Here is a 21,614-nt window from a genome sequence, read left to right on the forward strand (position 1 = left end):
AAAAAAGACAAAAAAATCTCAATATGTATAGTTTGGAGCAGAGAGGGGAAAGGGGGGACATGATAGAAACTTTCAAATACAGTATATCAAAGGTTTTAACAAAGTCCAAGAAGGGAAACATTCTCCATATGAAGAGAAGCAATAGGACATGAGGACATGCACCGAGACTGGAGGGGGGAGGTTCAGGAGAAATATGAGGAAAAATTACTTCACAGAAAGAGTAGTGGACAAGTGAAATAGCCTCCCATCAGAGGTGGTAGAGGCTAAGACAGTAAAGCAATTTAAACATGCATGGGATAGACATAAGGATATCCTTACAAAGAAATACGGATCAAATAAGTTTTGAGATAAAAAATATGGTTAAAAAGAAAGGGGCAGACTAGATGGGCCAAGTGGTTCTTATCTGCCGTCAAATTCTATGTTTCTATGTTTCTTGTTATTAGTTAGGGAAGGAAAAGGGAATAAACATGAGGGAAGTTGCATGAAATTGCCAAGTAAATAGTATGTGCTTATTGTTTTCTACCAGAGGCAGTGGAAAATGTGATAAACCAATCTGTACATAATCTTATTTTCAATTGTGAAATATAAATATTCAAAATGAATGTGGTTATTACTTTTTGAATGGGAATAAACAAGGCTTCCATTGCACTGATTACCAATGTTTATAGGACAATACTGTACATATTTGCAAGCCATCTTTTTAATTTGTGTTTTCCATGAATATGGAATATGTATATTAGATTCGCATAAGACATTCTAAAGACAATGGGTGGTATCCAATTAGCCGTGGAAATGTATTGCAACTAATTGATGGGGCTTATCCTATTAGCCACGATGACGGCGCTTATTGGGGATCAGGCAGGCAAAACCAAATCGCTGATAAGCAAGCATTGTTTCTGCAATCGCTGCCAAATAAACACATAGGTTGGCAGCTTTTAGCAGATCCCATGTGTCTCCATCCGAAAACAGGTATTTTTTGGGACAGACACAAATGTGCTATAATTGGATTGACAGATACTGACCATCGGACAAACATCCCGATAATCTAAACCCCCCCCCCCCCCCCCGATATTTCAGTGTGAAAAATGACCACGGCTAATAGAATACCCCCATTACCTTAACACAACAGCATATACCGGTGAGTTTTGCCACATATTGACAGCCCAGAACTCCACTGCACTTTGTACTTTCTGAATGGTTATGAATCCTTCTATTTAACACACTTACAGCTGCATAGTATTCCACAGGACTTTCAATCACAGAACCCCTTAAAACATTAACACCTGTTATACTGTAAAACGTCTTCATTTTCTAAACACATAGCGAGATATTATAGAAAATATGAGGAACAAAAATCTTGCCTTAACTGTACGTCTTATTACATACGGTTTAAAACCATTTATGCTACTTTCTGTGTCTTATCTCAATGTAAAGTATAGTAAGCAAATACACGTTCTTAAAGTTTTGGACTGAATATCATCTCAGTACTGGAAAAGTAAGAAATTATGACTGAAATGAAAGGAAACATGGTCAAAAAAAGATTATTTTTTTCATATCCTCAATAAAGACTTTTTTTAATAGAAAATAACATTATATTGTAGCCAGTCCATCAAAGACATTTTCAGATTCTGTCACACACATATATATATATATATATATATATATCTATCTCACACACACAAATTACTCCCCTAAAATGAGACGGGGTACCCAGTACCTCAGTATGCAGTAGTTAACCATTCATATTGGTTTGAAAATTAAAAATGAGTCCTACAAGTTTAAAAGAACGTCTTATGTAGTCTACTGCTTCAACTCCCCCTGTAGTAACATTTCCTACAGGCCCATGACTGCCCAGTCCAAAAATAAAATCCTTTTTGCCACACTGATGTCATTGGTTTTTCCACCTATGTACAGTATGAATATAAATCTAGTAGGCATCTTGATCCAGTGTGTGAGGAGTTCCGTTGGTACACAGATGGTCTCTTCTATTGTCAGTAGCTTTGGCTGCACTTTGTGTTCAGAACTGTGTAATGGCTCATTGGTGCATACTGTAATTTGGTACAAGTGTCTGATAAACCCAGTGAATACTGGTAAAATACATGGTCATTGTCAATAATGTGGCACAGCAAATACAATGAGCTATAAGAAGGAAGGCTGTTCTTCATTAATGGCATGGCTTGGTACAGTCAGGGCTGTAGAGAGTCATGCGGGCCCCAACACTTGCTTGCTCCGGGAAGCGGATCTTCCCTCCTCGGATGGCGCCATCTTCCCAGTTATATACCAGAGTCTTTGCTCTCAATGTGCGGAAGCTGTCACTGGGAAGATGGTGCTGGCTGTGGTGGAGGGACCCACTTCCCAGAAGAAGGTAATTATATTCTCGGAGGGCAACGGTCCTGGGTAATTAGTACCCGAGCTCCCCCCTCCCCTCTGCACCAGTGGGCACAGTCACTGGCTTGCTGTATTGGGTTTGAAACAATAAAACAAACCAAGGTGTCCCAGCCAATCAATTATTTTTCCTGGTAACTGTTTCCTGTATAAGAAACTGAATGTAACATGATTTACAGGGTAATGAGCTTGACAGGCTTGTTTATTTAGTCTTCTATGTGCAAGAGTTTTCTATTATTTTGTGGATATGAATAAAGCACATCATACTATAATATTTTCATCTATCCGCTGTTCCATCCTTTCCCAATAGGCCAACCAAAAGTACTGCAAAGCCTTGATTATTGCATTTTCATTTAATTAAGCAGAAGTCATGGCCTGAATTGTTACAATTCATAATAATTTGATTGCTTTCTTGAAGAGGGCTGTTAACAGCTACAACAAAATCTAGCAGTAATGCAACTCAACACAATGTAATTACTGGAGTGCAGACTATAAACATATGTCTATAAATATCCAGGACCTAACTGCACAGATTCCACTGTACAATACAGCAGCCTCTAGGTAATCATTATATACTGCAGCTGACCAGTCTTGTTATTACCAAAGTGGCTGCATATCACAGCAGCCACCAGCAATGTTGAACATCTGACAGGGATAGATCAGGTGACCATAATCTGCTGGTGCGCACGTCTTCAGCAAGTTATACTAGCTAGGCCTCACATGGTTCCGTCAATTAGCTTGAGCATCAAGCCACACATTCATCCAATTAGGTCACCACTGAGTAACCAAACTGGACATAAAGTGCCATTCAATGCTCAGATTAAATGACTGCATCTGCCTGTGCATAGCAAAGCTATTGGAATGCACATTTAAGAGCTTTCATTCAGAAGTACAGAACTCCGGGATTTCAGACTACATTGTATAATATTTTCTAGAGCCATAGCTGGAAAAAAAAAAGGAACTACACTTTTCTGTAATCAATAAAGTTGTGACAACAGATTATTCTAATATTTATTTCTATTCAACTCTCTGATCGCGCCCATGTTTCTGAGATGCAGACCACAAATACAGATTCTTTAAATTTAAGTTTTAAAATTTGTGGTTTGCTCTGTTAGATATAATTACTGATATGCATGCAGCTAGTGCTTATGCAACAAGGGGTAAATTCAATTACCCGCGGTAAAATACAGAGGGTGACAGCTAGAGGTAACCTCGGGCATTAATGCCCAAGGTTATTCAATTAGCCTCCCGGCTTCTCCCAATAGGCTTGTTAAGCCCCGTTATCTTAATGTGCTAATAGGCGTTTACTCTCAGAATCCGTGAAAAGGAGTTGTGCGTTAACCCCAACGCGGCACCCATTAGACCCAGCGTTATAAGGAATTTTTTTTTGTCTGCCTGAGGCAGGTGAATAAAAATCCATGATGACTCCTGGCGTTGGGGCTAACTGAATATCCCCGCAGAGCTCAATTAGCCTGCGGCAATCTACCACGGCTAATTGAATTCCCCCCTAGTGTTCTAGCAAATCAGGCACCGTTAACTTCTAATTTTACCCGAAACAGATCAAGCCTTTGTTTGGAAAAGCACATTTTATGCATTGCCTTTATGTGGCATCTAGTGTTCCAAACCTTATAAATCTGGATCAAAGACAGGCTAAGAGTCTGGGCCGCATGTGTGACATGCTACATGCCAATGTCTACATTCCACATTCATAGATTGAAACAAATAAATCCCAGTGTCCCTTATTAAAAATAATTATTTGGTGACACAGTAATAAATGACCTTGTATATCTTACAGCAGTTTACAATAACCAGGCTGCAGCTGTATAAATAACCCTCAAACCACAAGAATGGCAAAACTTCTGCAACAGAAGACTATATGTCCATGTCAATGGGTCTGATGTCGCCTGTCTTATGCTCCTTCACCCATAATTCCCTGTCTTTGGTGGGATCCACTTTCTGCAGCAGCTGATCCACAGGTTCTACGGTCTACAGGAACAAAACAAATATGTAGTTTACCAAATGTTCATGTCGCCCAGTTAATTAAGTACAATTGAGTGACTATAAGTATATGTATATACTGTATATGCTGAATTTGGCCCCAATACTTACACTTTGGTTAAACATGTCTGTTTCATGCCGTAACTGTGTGTACTGACAAAGGTGCTGACGTATCATCTCAACACGTTCCACCTCCAACCTCTCCAATTCCTGCACAACAGAAAAACAGATTACAGGATGGACCCATTATCGTATATATGTTCCAGTCCAGAGCTCTAGAATGGGTCTACTATACTTTCATTGACTTTGCTGCATATTCATTTCCATCAACTAGCTGAGAAACAGACTATGCATAACATCATTTGTGGTAATTGGTAAACATTGTTAAGGTGGGAAGTTGGGATCCTTATTATTCTACTATCTGGAAGGAAGTCAAACCCTCTCCCAAACCAATAAGAAGGTGATATTTTCACACGATTATTCTAGATCGTACCAAAGTGGTTGTCACCATCTCTTCAAACCATTTGGACTGTGCTTGGTTGTAAAGGTCCACACACCGCATCAAGTCATCACCTGCAATTAGCAAAGTACAAAGTGTTCACATATATATCATGTCACCCATGGATACACTGTAGTTTAACACCACTGAGAACACATACTGGGTCTGCACATCACAGAAGAGGGTGTACACATTTCTTTGAGTTCTTCATTAGATATAAGCATTGCTTATGCAGAAGAGGAATGACTGCTACTGTAGGAGTGCACTACTAAGTCTGCCTGTTCATGGGATGGTGACCATATGCATCCCTCATGCCCTATGCCATTATACTACCCTTTCCATTCTCACATACTACCCTTTCATTTGTCAAGACATACTTGCTACAATATAAAGAAGTTTGGGGTGTTTCAACCAAAGACATGACCAAAAATTGCATCTCCAATAATCCAATCATTTGTGTATAATACTGAAGAAATGTCGCACATTAAGGATATACACGTCTGCACTCATATATGATAAATTACAGATGGATAGAACCAATATTATACGTAACTGAAAAAATTCAAAAAGCACAGAACTCAATACCGTACATGTATATTGTGTAATGCATGTGTAGGTTTTACTGATCTACTATTTGACCACTAGATGGCAACTAAGGCTAACAGAAAAAAGAAAAGTCTAGTAGCGTGAATGTAAAACTGTTTTCTATACAAAATCAATTTCCGGTGATAAGCGTTAAAGAGGAGTCTAAATAACTCGCAACTTATCTCGTGACTAGTTAAATCCGCATCTCCGTATCGTATTGTGGTTCTATTGCAGTAGAATAAATAGGGCACCTGTATATAAAATGTTTATCATATTTGCCGCATATTCCCCCCCCCCCTGAAAACAGGTGTACCAGCAAATATTAAGAATTCTCCGAATGTAACATGGACAGCAGAAGCAGCCTCCATAGCCGAGATACTGTGAGCCTGTCAGCAGGTGTGCCCCTGATACGTACTGACCTTCTCTAGCACAGCCCCCCTCCCCTCCCCTTTCCAGTACAGGCTGCACAGAACCCAACAGCACCGGCTGTAACAATCCCCCAAGCTCTAGGCTGTACCAACTACTCAGAACATGCTGTACAGACCTTCCCCAGGACAGGCTGCACCCCCCCACCCCACCCCCCCTTGGCACAGGCTGTACAGAACAGTGACCCCCTCCTCTGTACAGACCACCCACAGACTGTACAGGCTGCACAGATCCCCCATTACACACTGTACTGACCCCCCTCCCTTCCTACCACAACACAGGCAGCACTTCCAAGATTTAATTATAATTAACAATATAAGGTGGCGGTACAATACATATGTAGCAGATACAGATTTCACTGTGTTATTTTATTAATGCAGCTTGTATGGGTGTACAGAAAAAAAGCATAATAAATACACCTCAGATAGCAATTTGTATGAGATGAAAGGGGTTCAGGAATTTCCACATAATGGGTATAATTAAAGCCAAGTAAATGACATCATTACCTTCCTTCTAATTAGTTTTTATTTTCCATGTTTTGTATTTTTATGTTGATGTAAATGATTAAAGGATACACAATGTTCTTGAGAAATTAGACTCTGAGTAACAATAGCTGTGATATAGTGGTGCTAACTACTTACTCCAAAGTACAAGCTGACTACATGATAGATGTAAGATTACGAATTTCAGACCTCATAAACTGCAGTTACCTACAGATAAGGCATGCAGCTACTTTGCGGCCTGAACCAACATTCATGACCTGCAACTTATGCATACCTCCCAACTTTTACCAGATGGGACTCCTCTGCGCCCAGCTGAAAAGAGTGTGTGGCCTCCAGTGATGAAAACAGGAGGCGTGGCTTCGCAAGGATGCCGGGACCACCTGCCACACCTCCTGTTTTCGTCACTGGGGGGCCACACACCCTTTTCGTCATAGGGGGGGGGGCATGGCCAGCGCTCTGTGAGCTGCTGGCATGCACCCCAGTCCCTCGGCCTCCCGTGAATAGACGCTGTCGCATGCGCACAGCGTCTATTCACCTCTGATCTGCACTAAGCAGAGCAGCAAGTGACAGAGAAGCCTCCTAACTGCCCCCTCACCCCCACCACGCCGCGGAACACTGCGGCCCACGAGAGGGACAGCGACACAGGCCAAAAAAAAACTTGACTGTCCCGCGCAAATCGGGATAGTTGAAAGGTATGGCTTATGCATTCACTAGGAACTAGTCATGTCACTGAGGCACAAAGCACCATACCAATATGCAGGGAACGCAGAATTTTAGCATTTCTGTAGGAAATTGTGTAAGATAGAATCGTATACTACTTCTTAAGCTGTGTACGCACTCGAGCGATGTGTCAGTCCGACATATCAGAACCTTGGTACACAATGAGCACTGTTCATGAAGGACGGAACGATCATTTTCTGTCCTTCATTAGATACTAGAGGACTCAAGCGATATTGGGCCTAATTCAGACCTGATCGCAGTAGCAAAAAATGTCTCTAATGGGCAAAACCATGTGCACTGCAGGAGTAAGGGGGGCAGATACAGGGCCGGTTCCGGGCCTTCTGGCGCCCCGGGCGGCATTAGGGGGCATGGCTTCGTACAGGGGGCGTGGTCATTTACGCCCCCTGTACAGACTGAAATGACGTGCGGTGCGCGATGACGTCATCGCACACCGCACAGTAAAGGACCTCTCCACGAAGGGAAACTAGACGCGTACACATCTAGTTTCCCTTCCCAGCGGCAGCGGGGGGGCAGCGGCAGCGGGGGGCACACAGCAGCAGCGGATCTTGCCCTGGTGCGGCGCCCTCCGGATGGCGCCCTGCGCCCTCCGGAAGGCGGCGCCCCGGGCAAAAGTCCTGCTTGCCCGTGGCAAGATCCGCTACTGGGCAGATATAACATGTGCAGAGAGAGTTAGATTTGGGTGGGGTGTGTTCAAACTGAAATCTAAATTGCAGTGTAAAAATAAAGCAGCCATTATTTACCCTGCACAGAAACAAAATAACCCACCCAAATCTAACTCTCTCTGCACATGTTACACCTGCCCCACATGCAGTGCACACGGTTTTGCCCATTAGGGAAAGATTTAGCTTTTGCGTTCCATGCTGAATCAGGCCCTAATTAGACCTTCTATTATGATTTGCAACAGGATTATTTTTTGCTGCTAAGCATACAGTGAATTACACCTCTGTATTGACTCCAGGGGTCTGAACAAAGTTGTGTTAAAAGAATATAAGGGGCTGTAGTCGAACTAGAGAGAACTATTCATAAATAGTCTCCTTTACCAGTCACAGTTTTCCAATTCTTTTCACACACACACGCTGTATATACAAGTGTCTATACGGCGTGAGAGGCCCAGCGTGACTGAGATGCTCTGAGAGGAATAGAGTATGTAACTTTATGCAGAATTAGAGTAAAGCCGCTCATGGAGCACTACAGACGCAAGGCTGTGACATTACCCGCACAGGAATGGTTTTTACACATGTACAAAGGCATACCTACCAACTGTCCCGATTTTGGCGGGACAGTCCCGTTTTTCACGGTCTGTCCCGCTGTCCCACCCGCGGGTCGCAGTGTCCCACGGGTGGGGGGCAGTTTGGAGATGCCTCCCTGTCACTCGCTGCTCTGTGGAGAGCAGCGGTGAATAGATGCTGTGCGCATGCGCACAGCGTCTATTCATGGCAGAGAGGGTCAGGGGGCATGACCAGCAGCTCTCACAGCGCTGTTCATGCCCCCATAATGACGAAAACGGGGGGCGTGGCTTGCGATCGTGGCACTTGCCGCGAAGCCACGCCCCCTTGACATTAGGCCACGCTCCCTCCACCGCTGAGATCAAAGTTGGGAGGTATGACAAAAGTCCTAATTCAGACCTGATCGCAGCAGCAAATTTGTTCGCTCATGGGCAAAACCATGTGCAGTGCAGGTGGGGCAGATATAACATGTGCAGAGAGAGTTAGATTTGGGTGGGGTGTGTTCAAAACTGAAATCTAAATTGCAGTGTAAAAATAAATCAGCCAGTATTTACCCTGCACAGAAATAATATAACCCACCCAAATCTAACTCTCTCTGCACATGTTATATCTGCCCCACCTGCAGTGCACATGGTTTTGCCCATTAGAGAAAGATTTTGCTTTTGCGATCAGGTCTAAATTAGGCCCATTGTCAGGTTTGATGTGCAGTACATCAAGCTGACAATCTCGCTAGCGATCGGGGTCACCTCCATTTTGGGCAAAGACAAGATATGCTGGTTCAATCTACCGGATCGGACGACATATCACTCAGTGTGTACCATGTTTTAGACCAATCAAGAAAATACAAGTCAAAAATATTAGTTTGCGTTAACTAATAATAGATGTTACAAAATAAAATAAACTATTTGATGGTAAAAATAAATAAATAAATAAAGGATTATTGGACGTCAACCTTAGGAACTGGAGCACATTCCTCTTGCCACTGATCTGCTGAACAAGACGTGTACCCCGGAAGCCGCGAAACCGGAAGCGACTGGCCTGCGTTCCACGCTTGCGGGCCAGACGATACAAGCGGTATCGGAGCTCTGGGAATCGGCTGTCCGGCCCCACCGGAGGTCCCACAGGTACGGACCCGGGAAAGGAGGAAACGGAGAACCCTGGGCACTCCCGACACAGAGGTACTGTTACACGATAAGCACTAAACTCACATGTGTGGCGTGGAATAAGGCAGAGTGCCGGGAGGTCCCGATACAGCACAAATAGTTGCAGTGGATAAGGGTGCATAAAATCGTGATCCTCCCAGGAGATCCATCAGCTAATAAGCAATACAGCTGGGACGAGGCAATACACGGTGACATATTATTATAGGAAGACCTCTAAATTTCATAATTGCTTTCCTAAAAGGACATTCATCTACATGGGATAAGCAGGTCTCGGGACTTTTTCCCTACACCCCTTTTTGGGACGAGTTTAGGTATTGACACACTGATTCCACCATCCATAAAAAACAATAGATTGTTATTATCATATTGTTGTGTGCATTAGATAATGTTTAGATAAAACGTGCTATTTTTATTTTGTTTTTATTTTGATTTTACTACCATAAATATCTTAAATGTGCAAATAAAGCAATTAATAGTCTGACCATTCCTTTCTGACTTTTCCTTTCACTCGCGGTGCGCCAAGGTCTTCTTTTTAATTTTTGACTCAGTCCATACTAGTAAGGGTACTAGTTCACCTATTGGCTGCACCACTTTCCTACCTGGCTGTAACAGCCTTCTCCTATACCCTCTTTATTTCTCCTTTCTTCCACTTTTTCTCCCATGCAAAAGAGGTCGCGCAGGTAGTACTTGTCTTTACAAATAAATAAATGATAAAGGTATAGTTTATAACGTAAAGTAACAGAGTGCATTTTGTCTGTTTGGATATACAATAAAGGAAAGTTAGTACTCAGGCTTACCATCACTTGCTGAGTACTTTGTCAAGGTGTACACAGCATAATACGGAGCACATTGCATAAGCCATAAGACTAGTGTGCAATGCCATAACTCGTTCCAAAACTAAACTGCAGAGCCAGATCTCCCACCACACCTTGTGCCAAGTTTAATGTACTGTACTAAAGTGCAGGCATTAATATGCAGACCTATGGACCCGATTCAGAGCTGATTGTAGATGTGCTAAATTGAGAACATCTACGATCAGAATCTCTGACATGCGGGGTGACATCCAGCACAGGGTTAGTTCACCCCGCATGTCAGGCCCTAAACCTCCCACCCAGCACAGGTGCGAAACCTTTCGCACCCGCCGAGTAGCTCCCTGCCTGCGCAGCCTAGCTGTGCTGACAGGTGGCTACCCACCATGTTTTAGGTCGCAGCGGCTGCATGTGACGTCACGCAGCCGATGCAGCCTGCCCCAGCAATGGTCCAGACACACCTGCATTATACAGGACCGCGTCCCACCCCAACGGCGTCCTAACGCCGTTGGCACACCCCATCCCGCTCCGCGACCGCCTCATCCTGTCAATTAGGCAGAGGTGATTGCACCAGTGAGATGCTTTCGCATCTCACTGGGTGCGCATGCACACCCCACAAAGGGCTTCAAAGTGCGATCGCTGCTGTTGCAGAGATCGACTCTGAACTTTGCCCCCTATATTTGGAGATCAGCTACTTAGATGTACATTTACTCTAAGGGCAAATTTATCTATATATTCTTTAAATAATGTGAAGATGAGTGTTTCAATATTAATAATAATTTTATTTAAACAGCGCTCTTTCTCCAACAGGACTCAAGGCGTTTTCACACCCTTTTAACAGTATTTTAGTATCACATAAATGTATCAAAGGGCTTTTGGAGAATCTTTCATTAAAAAACTCCTCCAAGCCCTTGAATTCATATTCTTTTATGAAACAAAATTGCATTTCCCGTATTTGAAATGGAAAATGCAATCTGTTCAAATTTACTAAAGCCAAATTGTAAAACAAAAAATACTGGAGGGAGCCTTGCAATAACAGACAACAGGAGTGTGAGTAGTTATTTACCTATTGGATATTTCAAACAAAAACTTTTCTGCTGCTTTGGAACTTTTAACCCCTTTGCCGATTTTTGCTGCTATTTTTCTATTTGTTTATTTTATGGATGGACTCCATTTTAAGTGTTCATGTTTGTGATTTTTATTAAATTTGTGTACCCCCCTGCTTCCACTTGAGGAGAGTGAGTTTCTTTGGGGAGCCAACATTACCACTTTATGAACACAGTCCGGGAAACAGAACTGAAAGATACCTTTATGGGAGTATCATCACACCGAGCACTGTGAGTTGGGGTACGCTTGAGTGGACCCATATTTCACTCCTTTCCATACTAAAGATACCTTGATGTGTTTAACACCCACCTTGCAAGTGTGAGTTCTTGGGTACGCTTCATTTATATATATTTCCATCCTAAAACATCACGCCGGGCATAGTTCAAGTGAGCGAGGCCATGGCATTGGTCAAAGAAACTTTGATGGGCTTATAGCTTCTTAATCAAAGTGTGAGTGGGGTATGCTCCTAAGCCACCTCTTTATCATATAAAAAATACACTAAGACCCGTGAATACATAAAAGGAATCTACTACACATTGGTCTTTATTTTTATTCCCTTACATGTTACTATACTCTGGAGAAATTCCATCAGAACATTCGCTTTGAGGACTCCATCACAGGAACCTTCATTAAGGGACGTTATGGTGATTTTTATTTGTCTATAATTTTGTGTTAAAGCGCTGTGGTTATAAACACAGATCTCTGATTTTGTGGTAGTATTTGTTGTTTTGGTGATGTGGTGACATCTCATGAGGTCTGCTATACCATAGCTGCTGAGCGCCTGTTCTGGAACACACCCTAACCATACTGTTTAGCCTTGCAATAATCACACCATCTTCAGAGTGCCGGCTGCACCTCAACCGACCGCTCAGATCAGGTGATCAGGTCACAGAGAAGGAGCCCACTGATCCCTGGGTGCAGCGTGCAGGTAAGTTTTATTTTATTAGTTTCTAGTATACATTGGAGAAGGGAAGATTGGGGGGGCACAGGCATAGGTATATCTGGGGCAGATTCATCATGGAGGGGAGGGTGCTGTGAAAAATACCCAGAGAAGTAGTGCTGGGGGAAACACAGGGATAGAGCTTACTGGCATGATTTGTCTGCATACAGATTTTAATACATTCTTACGACATTTGCAAATGTCGCCACGCAAATGTTATCAATATTTCAGCATTACAATTGCATTTTATTTGCAAATTTCCATAAATATGCCCCTAAATCTTTTACTACAAGTCTATTTGAACACTACAGGCAGATGGTGACATTGCCCTAGATGTATCCTACTCAGTAGCGGATCTGGTCACGGGCAAGCAGGACTTTTGCCCGGGGCGCCGCCTTCCGGAGGGCATCGTGCCATCCGGAGGGCGCCGCACCATGGCAAGATCCGCTACTGCTGTGCTCCCCGCTGCCCGCTGTGTCCCCCGCCGCCCCGCTGTGAGGGGAACTAGACGCTACGCGTCTAGTTTCCCTTCGTGGAGAGGACCTTTGCTGTGCAGTGCACAATGACGTCATCTCGCACCGCACAGCATTGTGGGACTGACACAGACGCTAGGGGTCATAATTGACCTCTAGTGTCTGTCTATGCCAGATCCGAGGAGGTCTGCAGCGGTCGGGAGCGGGGATAGTAAGTATTTATTTATTTTTTCTTTTTCAGCGGCGCTACTCCACTGTACAGGGGGCGTAACTGACCACGCCCCCTGTATGAAGCTACGCCCATATTTCCAGCCCGGGGCGCAAAAAGGGCAAGAACCAGCCCTGATCCTACTGTGGACAGAGGGCTCGGCGTGCTTAGAGGTGACCCTAATCCACTGCCTACCATTGTGAGTGCCTTCCGCTGGAACCTATTAACAGTCCACAGATTCCATATTCTGTAATTAGAGGATGGGTTAATTGCCTGTGTAAATGTACAACGTAAAAAACCCAAAAACATATTAAATATATCAAGAGGCCACAGAGATCCTGAAAGTGTAGAAGTGAAAGGTTTAGGGGTCTATTTATTAACATTATTTTTACTAAAATAATTTGAAAAAGGGTGTTTCCACACCCCTTTCACATTATTTTATTATCACCTGAATGTATTAAAGGGCATTTGGAGCAGTTTTCATTAAAAACTGCTCCAAACCCTTTAATTAACTTTTTTTTAGTAACCCACATCGCATTCCTTATACTTACAATGGGAAATGTGATGTGGCCAAATTTACTACAAAAAAAAAACAGTGTAAAAATACCGCAGTGTGCCCTGTGATAATTTCGTCAGCTCAGGCTGGTGAGTTCACAGGGCAGCACTGCGATAAGCACCCTTTTACCCAGCTTTCTCTGCCCCTGGCACAGAGAGCTGAGCGGGGACCCAGCAGAGTCATCAGCTATGTGTGTACAAGCTGATCACAGTGTAAAAAATCCCCAAAAAGTAAAAAAACAAAACAAACAAAAAAACATACTCACCTGTCCAGGGAGTTGGTGTCCGCTGCTCCAGTGAGCACTGCCGGGCCCCGCATATGCTGCGCTGTGACCCCGGTGCAGTAAAGTGACGCTGCAAAACGGCAGCGCACTTTACAGCAACGTGGGTCACAGCGCAGAAGGACCCGACGCCCGGCAGCCTCCTGAGGCAGCGTGGACCGGCTCCCTGAACAGGTGAGTATATTGATCTTCTGGGGGGGGTCCGCGGCACGCGGGGGTAGTCGTGACGGGGGAGGGCGGTCGACCAGCCGGTGGCGATAGCGCCGATGTTGGCGGGGGCGGTGCATGCGCAGCAGGACATCGGGTATTTTTTACGAAAAATACCCCAATGATGCTGCGAAGAGGCATCGCAGGGACAGAGCTTGACCGCAAGCTCTGTTCCTGCATGCGATAATTGATACATCCCTGCGATGTAATCAATTATCGCAGTGTGAGTTGGGGCGATTTTATCACATGTCATCTGCATCCTGGATGCGGATGGTGATAAATAGGCCCCTAAATCTGAATGAGGTGATAATTTGGGAGGGGGTGCATGTCCCTCTGTAGCTACCATTGGTTTAATGCAGGATTAGTGCAGGGGCTATGGTAAATGCGGAGATGTGGGCCTTAACTGGAGCCCCCCAAGTCTTACTAAAGAATCTGTTAAATATGTTTTGTTTGTTTTTTTGTGTCCAATAACTTGTCAAAAATGCTACATTTTCTGAAAACGATTTTACACAACAGCATTCCAATGTAATGCACTTGGTTGATTTGTGCCATGCAAATGTCCACAATCCAATAGATTAAAATAGTTTTACTCCTTCATTGATAATATTGATAATAAGAAAGAATCAATACAGACAATTGCTGCTAATTAGGAGTAAGAAGACTAAAGCATTATAGTAGGACAGCGACTATACACAGCAGTACATAAAGAAGGATGTTAATAATCACATAGTAAGCAGGTGCATAAGTAAAAGCACAGTCTCATAGATCTGTCTCCATGCAGGGCCCCCGGAGAGCTTCACAGAGTATTCCATGGAAATGCGGCCCCTGAGCGAGGATGCGTTGAGTTTATATATTACATTAGATAGACGTAGGTGTACTGGGAGCTCAAGATTAATCTTCAGATAACCCATTACTTCACAATCATCAGATCATTGTAGCCAATTCACGGAGAATTAGATATTGATTTAATGCCAAGAGAGTACTTACAATGAATGAGACATAATACAGCAGCATTAGAACAAGATGGCCTGTCTAAATGAATGATAACAGCAGGCACTGTAGATCAGGGGTGACATGAAAAGGAGGACACTGCAGAGGACAGTGCATATGGGTCACTTACAAAGACTCAAAAATTTGGAGTAAATGCTCGGTATGCGTTTAACATATCGTCCCGTCTGGATCCCAGTGGTCGCAATACAGACGCCAGAATTCCTACAGGGGTACGATGCCGCCGGAATACCGGCAAGGTAGGTAATTCTCCCTCTGTGGGTGTCCACAACACCCATAGAGGGAGAATAGAACCTGTGGTGAGCAAAGCGAGCAACCGCGCCCGCAGAGAGGCAAGCGCATCGAACCCGCGATGGGCTCAATGCCCTCGCTCCGCTGACGGCATTCTGCCAGACAGGATGCCGCTGTCGGTACAGTGACAGTCGGCATCCCGTGCGCCGGGATCCCATACCAATCCCAAACGCTTCCAGTCTTCATCGAAAGCAGTCCCTTCACCAGTAAAGCATGGTGTGCTCTGATATATAGAAAACTATAGGAATGTGTGCACCAATAACAAATAAAAGCACAATGGATAGTCAGAAACATAGCAGAGCTCATAGACTGGGTAGAACACAGGCAATGCTGTAACAAAGCACCTGTGACCAATCACAGCTCTTCAATAAGACTACAAATACCACCGTGAGATATCCGAGAATGATCATATGAATAGGTCTGAGAAGCAATTCTAGTAAGGGCACCATTATTGTTCTTGTCTCTATAGCGGACATTATTCCGGACACATTTGTGCTGATTTACAGGCGATTTTGGTAGCGCCACAGGAAAGTAAACGTTTGCGCTTAGATGGAAAAATTCAATTTCAGTTCATGCATGAAATACTCATCTAAATGGGCTGGTGAGCATGGTGTAGGGAACTAGAGATGTGCAGTTCCGTTTTCCTGAAATAGGAACACACCTGAACCTAGGGATTCCTAGTTGAATCGAGTCCCAGTTTGGAATCCCTTTGGGGTTCCGTGTGGAACATAGTCCCGGCTCGGGTCTGTTGTCAGTTTGAAACCCAGATTTAAAAACCAAACTCCGGTATCAATTTTTATCATTGATTATCGATTTTTTTATCGATTTAAATCAGACCAAAAACCGAATCTGAACCAAAACACTAGAGGGTGGTTTTGCCAAAACTAAAACAAAATGATGAATTAAAACAAAAAAAAAAGTCCATGCATATCTCTAGAAGTAACATTTAGGTAGGTGTTCCTCATCTCATATACAGAAGCACAGCTTGTTCCTCACCACAAAAAAACTACAATTCTCCAGCGGGCCACACGCACTGGAAACTCAGATTAACCCCTACATTTCAAGAAGTATAATGTAGCAATATAACAACATAAAAAAAAATAGAGTTTAAATTAATAAAGAGGGTGCCCCAACAGTATTAGCATACCTTCCAACTGTCCCGATTTCAGTGGGACAGTCACGCTATTCGGACACTGTCCCGCTGTCAGCAGTGTCCCGCGGGCAGGGGGCAGTTGGGGGAGCCTTTGATCACCCACTGCTCTGCTCTGCAAAGCAGCCGGCGAACACTGAATAGATGCTGTGTGGATGCGCACGGCATGTATTCAGTGCTAGGAGGGGAGCAGGGCGCTGCCCAGCTGTTCGGGGAGCACTGGGCATGCCCCCAAAAGGCTGGGAAATGATCAGTTTGGTGAGACCACGGCCACTCGGGCGAGGTCACGTCCCTCATGGCCGAGGCCACACACCCTTTTCGGGTCGGCGTGCACGATAATCCCGACTACCTCAACGCGAAAGTTGGGAGGTATGGTATTAGCACATAGCATACACTCACTTAACCAGGAAAAATATCAAACAAAATGCACAAAAATCCTAATATAAAAAACAAATATACTGGGTCAAAAGCGAAGAAATGTAATACAGCACATGTATGATAATAAGGACCTACATACAAGAGGCAGCATACAGTAAGTATAGGCAATGCTTGCACATGATTAGATATGACTGTTATAAAACACATGCAAACCTGCTTGTGTTGACTTCCGCCGAGCCTTCTTAATATCTTCTTCTGTCTTGTTGCTCAGTTTAATTTCTAACTGTTGTGTTTTCACTTCAAGATCCTTCTGCCTCTCGGCCAAAGCTTTCCTGGCCTTCAGGAGGAAAACAAAGCGCAAAGTGTGAGAATAAAATGTAAGTGCTACATTCTAAGGAATAAATAAAGAGTGACATTTTAAAACATGAACCTGAGAACTTGGTTGAGTAAATGGTTTACCTGAATATCAAAACTGGGTGAAAGCATTTGCTAAAAGTCTATTACATATACCAATAGTTTTTATTGTTTTTTTCAATATTGTACATACAATTACAATACAACTAAACAAATAAACAAACAATCAGTAAACAATAATAAGAATTTACTTACCGATAATTCTATTTCTCGTAGTCCGTAGTGGATGCTGGGAACTCCGTAAGGACCATGGGGGATAGCGGCTCCGCAGGAGACTGGGCACAAAAGAAAAGCTTTAGGACTACCTGGTGTGCACTGGCTCCTCCCCCTATGACCCTCCTCCAAGCCTCAGTTAGGATACTGTGCCCGGACGAGCGTACACAATAAGGAAGGATTTTGAATCCCGGGTAAGACTCATACCAGCCACACCAATCACACCGTACAACTTGTTATCTGAACCCAGTTAACAGCATGATAACAGAGGAGCCTCTGGATAGATGGCTCACAACAACAATAACCCGATTTGTTAACAATAACTATGTACAAGTATTGCAGATAATCCGCACTTGGGATGGGCGCCCAGCATCCACTACGGACTACGAGAAATAGAATTATCGGTAAGTAAATTCTTATTTTCTCTGACGTCCTAGTGGATGCTGGGAACTCCGTAAGGACCATGGGGATTATACCAAAGCTCCCAAACGGGCGGGAGAGTGCGGATGACTCTGCAGCACCGAGTGAGAAAACTCCAGGTCCTCCTCAGCCAGAGTGTCAAATTTGTAAAATTTCACAAAAGTATTTGACCCCGACCAAGTAGCAGCTCGGCAAATTTGTAAAGCCGAGACCCCTCGGGCAGCCGCCCAAGATGAGCCCACCTTCCTTGTGGAGTGGGCTTTTACAGATTTTGGCTGTGGCAGGCCTGCCACAGAATGTGCAAGCTGAATTGTACTACAAATCCAGCGAGCAATAGTCTGCTTAGAAGCAGGAGCACCCGGCTTGTTGGGTACGTACAGGATAAATAGCGAGTCAGATTTTCTGACTCCAGCCGTCCTGGAAACATATATTTTCAGGGCCCTGACAACGTCCAGCAACTTGGAGTCCTCCAAGTCCTTACTAGCCGCAGGTACCACAATAGGCTGGTTCAGATGAAAGGCTGAAACCACCTTTGGGAGAAATTGAGGACGAGTCCTCAATTCTGCCCTGTCCGTATGAAAAATCAGGTAAGGGCTTTTACAGGATAAAGCCGCCAATTCTGACACACGCCTGGCTGAAGCCAGGGCCAACAGCATGACCACTTTCCATGTGAGATATTTTAAGTCCACAGTGTTGAGTGGTTCAAACCAATGTGATTTTAGGAACCCCAAAACAACATTCAGATCCCAGGGTGCCACTGGAGGCACAAAAGGAGGCTGTATATATAGCACTCCCTTAACAAACGTCTGGACTTCAGGCACTGAAGCCAGTTCTCTCTGAAAAAAAAAAAATCGACAGGGCCGAAATCTGGACCTTAATGGATCCTAATTTTAGGCCCATAGACACTCCTGCTTGCAGGAAATGCAGGAATCGACCCAGTTGAAATTCCTCCGTCGGGGCCTTTTTGGCCTCGCACCACGCAACATATTTCCGCCAGATACGGTGATAATGCTTTGCGGTTACATCCTTTCTGGCTTTTATCAAAGTAGGGATGACTTCGTCTGGAATGCCTTTTTCCTTTAGGATCCGGCGTTCAACCGCCATGCCGTCAAACGCAGTCGCGGTAAGTCTTGGAACAGACAGGGTCCCTGCTGGAGCAGGTCCCTTCTCAGAGGTAGAGGCCACGGGTCCTCTGTGAGCATTTCTTGAAGTTCCGGGTACCAAGTCCTTCTTGGCCAAACCGGAGCCACAAGAATAGTTCTTACTCCTCCCCGCCTTATAATTCTCAGCACCTTGGGTATGAGAGGCAGAGGAGGGAACACATACACTGACTGGTACACCCACGGTGTTACCAGAGCGTCCACAGCTATTGCTTGAGGGTCCCTTGACCTGGCGCAATACCTGTCCAGTTTTTTGTTGAGGCGGGACGCCATCATGTCCACCTTTGGTTTTTCCCAACGGTTTACAATCATGTGGAAGACTTCTGGGTGAAGTCCCCACTCTCCCGGGTGGAGGTCGTGCCTGCTGAGGAAGTCTGCTTCCCAGTTGTCCACTCCCGGAATGAACACTGCCGACAGTGCTATCACATGATTTTCCGCCCAGCGAAGAATCCTTGCAGCTTCTGCCATTGCCCTCCTGCTTCTTGTGCCGCCCTGTCTGTTTACGTGGGCGACTGCCGTGATGTTGTCCGACTGGATCAGCACCGGCTGACTTTGAAGCAGAGGTCTTGCTTGGCTTAGAGCATTGTAAATGGCTCTTAACTCCAGGATATTTATGTGAAGTGATGTCTCCAGGCTTGACCACAAGCCCTGGAAGTTTCTTCCCTGTGTGACTGCTCCCCAGCCTCGCAGGCTGGCATCTGTGGTCACCAGGACCCAGTCCTGAATTCCAAATCTGCGGCCCTCTAGAAGATGAGCACTCTGCAACCACCACAGGAGAGACACCCTTGTCCTTGGGGACAGGGTTATCCGCTGATGCATCTGAAGATGCGATCCGGACCATTTGTCCAGCAGGTCCCACTGGAATGTTCTTGCGTGGAATCTGCCGAATGGGATTGCTTCGTAGGAAGCCACCATTTTTCCCAGGACCCTTGTGCATTGATGCACTGATACTTGGCCTGGTTTTAGGAGGTTTCTGACTAGCTCGGATAACTCTCTGGCTTTCTCTTACGGGAGAAACACCTTTTTCTGGACTGTGTCCAGGATCATCCCTAGGAATAGAAGACGTGTCGTCGGATTCAGCTGCGATTTTGGGATATTGAGAATCCAACCGTGCTGCCGCAGCACTACTTGAGATGGTGCTACTCCGACTACCAACTGTTCCTTGGATCTTGCCCTTATCAGGAGATCGTCCAAGTAAGGGATAATTAAAATTCCTTTCCTTCGAAGGAGTATCATCATTTCGGCCATTACTTTGGTAAAGACCCGGGGTGCCATGGACAATCCAAACGGCAGCGTCTGAAACTGATAGTGGCAGTTCTGTACCACAAACCTGAGGTACCCTTGGTGAGAAGGGTAAATTGGGACATGGAGGTAAGCATCCTTGATGTCCAGAGACACCATATAATCCCCTTCTTCCAGGTTCGCGATCACCGCTCTGAGTGACTCCATCTTGAATTTGAACCTCTGTATGTAAGTGTTCAAAGATTTTAGATTTAAAATAGGTCTCACCGAGCCATCCGGCTTCGGTACCACAAACAGCGTGGAATAATACCCCTTTCCCTGTTGCAGGAGGGGTACCTTGATTATCACCTGCTGAGAATACAGCTTGTGAATGGCTTCCAATACCGCCTCCCTGTCGGAGGGAGACGTCGGTAAGGCAGACTTTAGGAAACGGCGAGGGGGAGACGTCTCGAATTCCAATTTGTACCCCTGAGATACCACCTGAAGGATCCAGGGGTCCACTTGTGAGTGAGCCCACTGCGCGCTGAAATTCTTGAGACGGGCCCCCACCGTGCCTGAGTCCGCTTGTAGAGCCCCAGCGTCATGCTGAGGACTTGGCAGAAGCGGGAGAGGGCTTCTGTTCCTGGGAACTGGCTGTTTGCTGCAGCCTTTTTCCTCTCCCTCTGCCACGGGGCAGAAATGAGGAGCCTTTTGCCCGCTTGCCCTTATGGGGCCGAAAGGACTGCGCCTGATAATACGGCGTCTTCTTATGTTGAGAGGCTACCTGGGGTAAAAATGTGGATTTCCCAGCAGTTGCCGTGGACACCAGGTCCGATAGACCTACCCCAAATAACTCCTCCCCTTTATAAGGCAATACTTCCATATGCCTTTTGGAATCAGCATCACCTGACCACTGCCGCGTCCATAACCCTCTTCTGGCTGATATGGACAGCGCACTTACTCTTGATGCCAGTCAGCAAATATCCCTCTGTGCATCACGCATATATAAAAATGCATCTTTTAAATGCTCTATAGTCAGTAATATACTGTCCCTATCCAGGGTATCAATATTTTCAGTCAGGGAATCCGACCAAGCCACCCCAGCACTGCACATCCAGGCTGAGGCGATTGCTGGTCGCAGTATAACACCCGTGTGAGTGTATATACATTTTAGGATATTCTCCTGCTTTCTGTCAGCAGGTTCCTTAAGGGCGGCCGTATCAGGAGACGGTAGTGCCACCTGTTTAGACAAG

The 21,614-nt window shown here is 44.8% G+C and overlaps 1 protein-coding gene across 5 annotated transcripts in view; it reads right to left on the reverse strand.

The window, feature by feature from the left end:
* Positions 1 to 1,058: 1,058 nt before the first annotated feature.
* Positions 1,059 to 21,614, reverse strand: part of GAS7 (growth arrest specific 7) — a 675,298-nt gene continuing 654,742 nt past the window's right edge. For all 5 annotated transcript variants that reach the window (XM_063960779.1, XM_063960781.1, XM_063960778.1 and 2 more), the window contains 4 exons: positions 17,147 to 17,270; positions 4,877 to 4,956; positions 4,495 to 4,593; positions 1,059 to 4,371 (listed from right to left, as the gene is read on the reverse strand). In XM_063960779.1, the coding sequence (XP_063816849.1) occupies positions 4,258 to 4,371; positions 4,495 to 4,593; positions 4,877 to 4,956; positions 17,147 to 17,270 (417 nt within the window). In that variant the 3' untranslated portion in view covers positions 1,059 to 4,257. The remainder of the gene's footprint in view (positions 4,372 to 4,494; positions 4,594 to 4,876; positions 4,957 to 17,146; positions 17,271 to 21,614) is intronic.

Source organism: Pseudophryne corroboree, chromosome 3 (genome assembly GCF_028390025.1).
Source record: "Pseudophryne corroboree isolate aPseCor3 chromosome 3, aPseCor3.hap2, whole genome shotgun sequence".
Lineage (NCBI taxonomy): Eukaryota > Metazoa > Chordata > Amphibia > Anura > Myobatrachidae > Pseudophryne > Pseudophryne corroboree.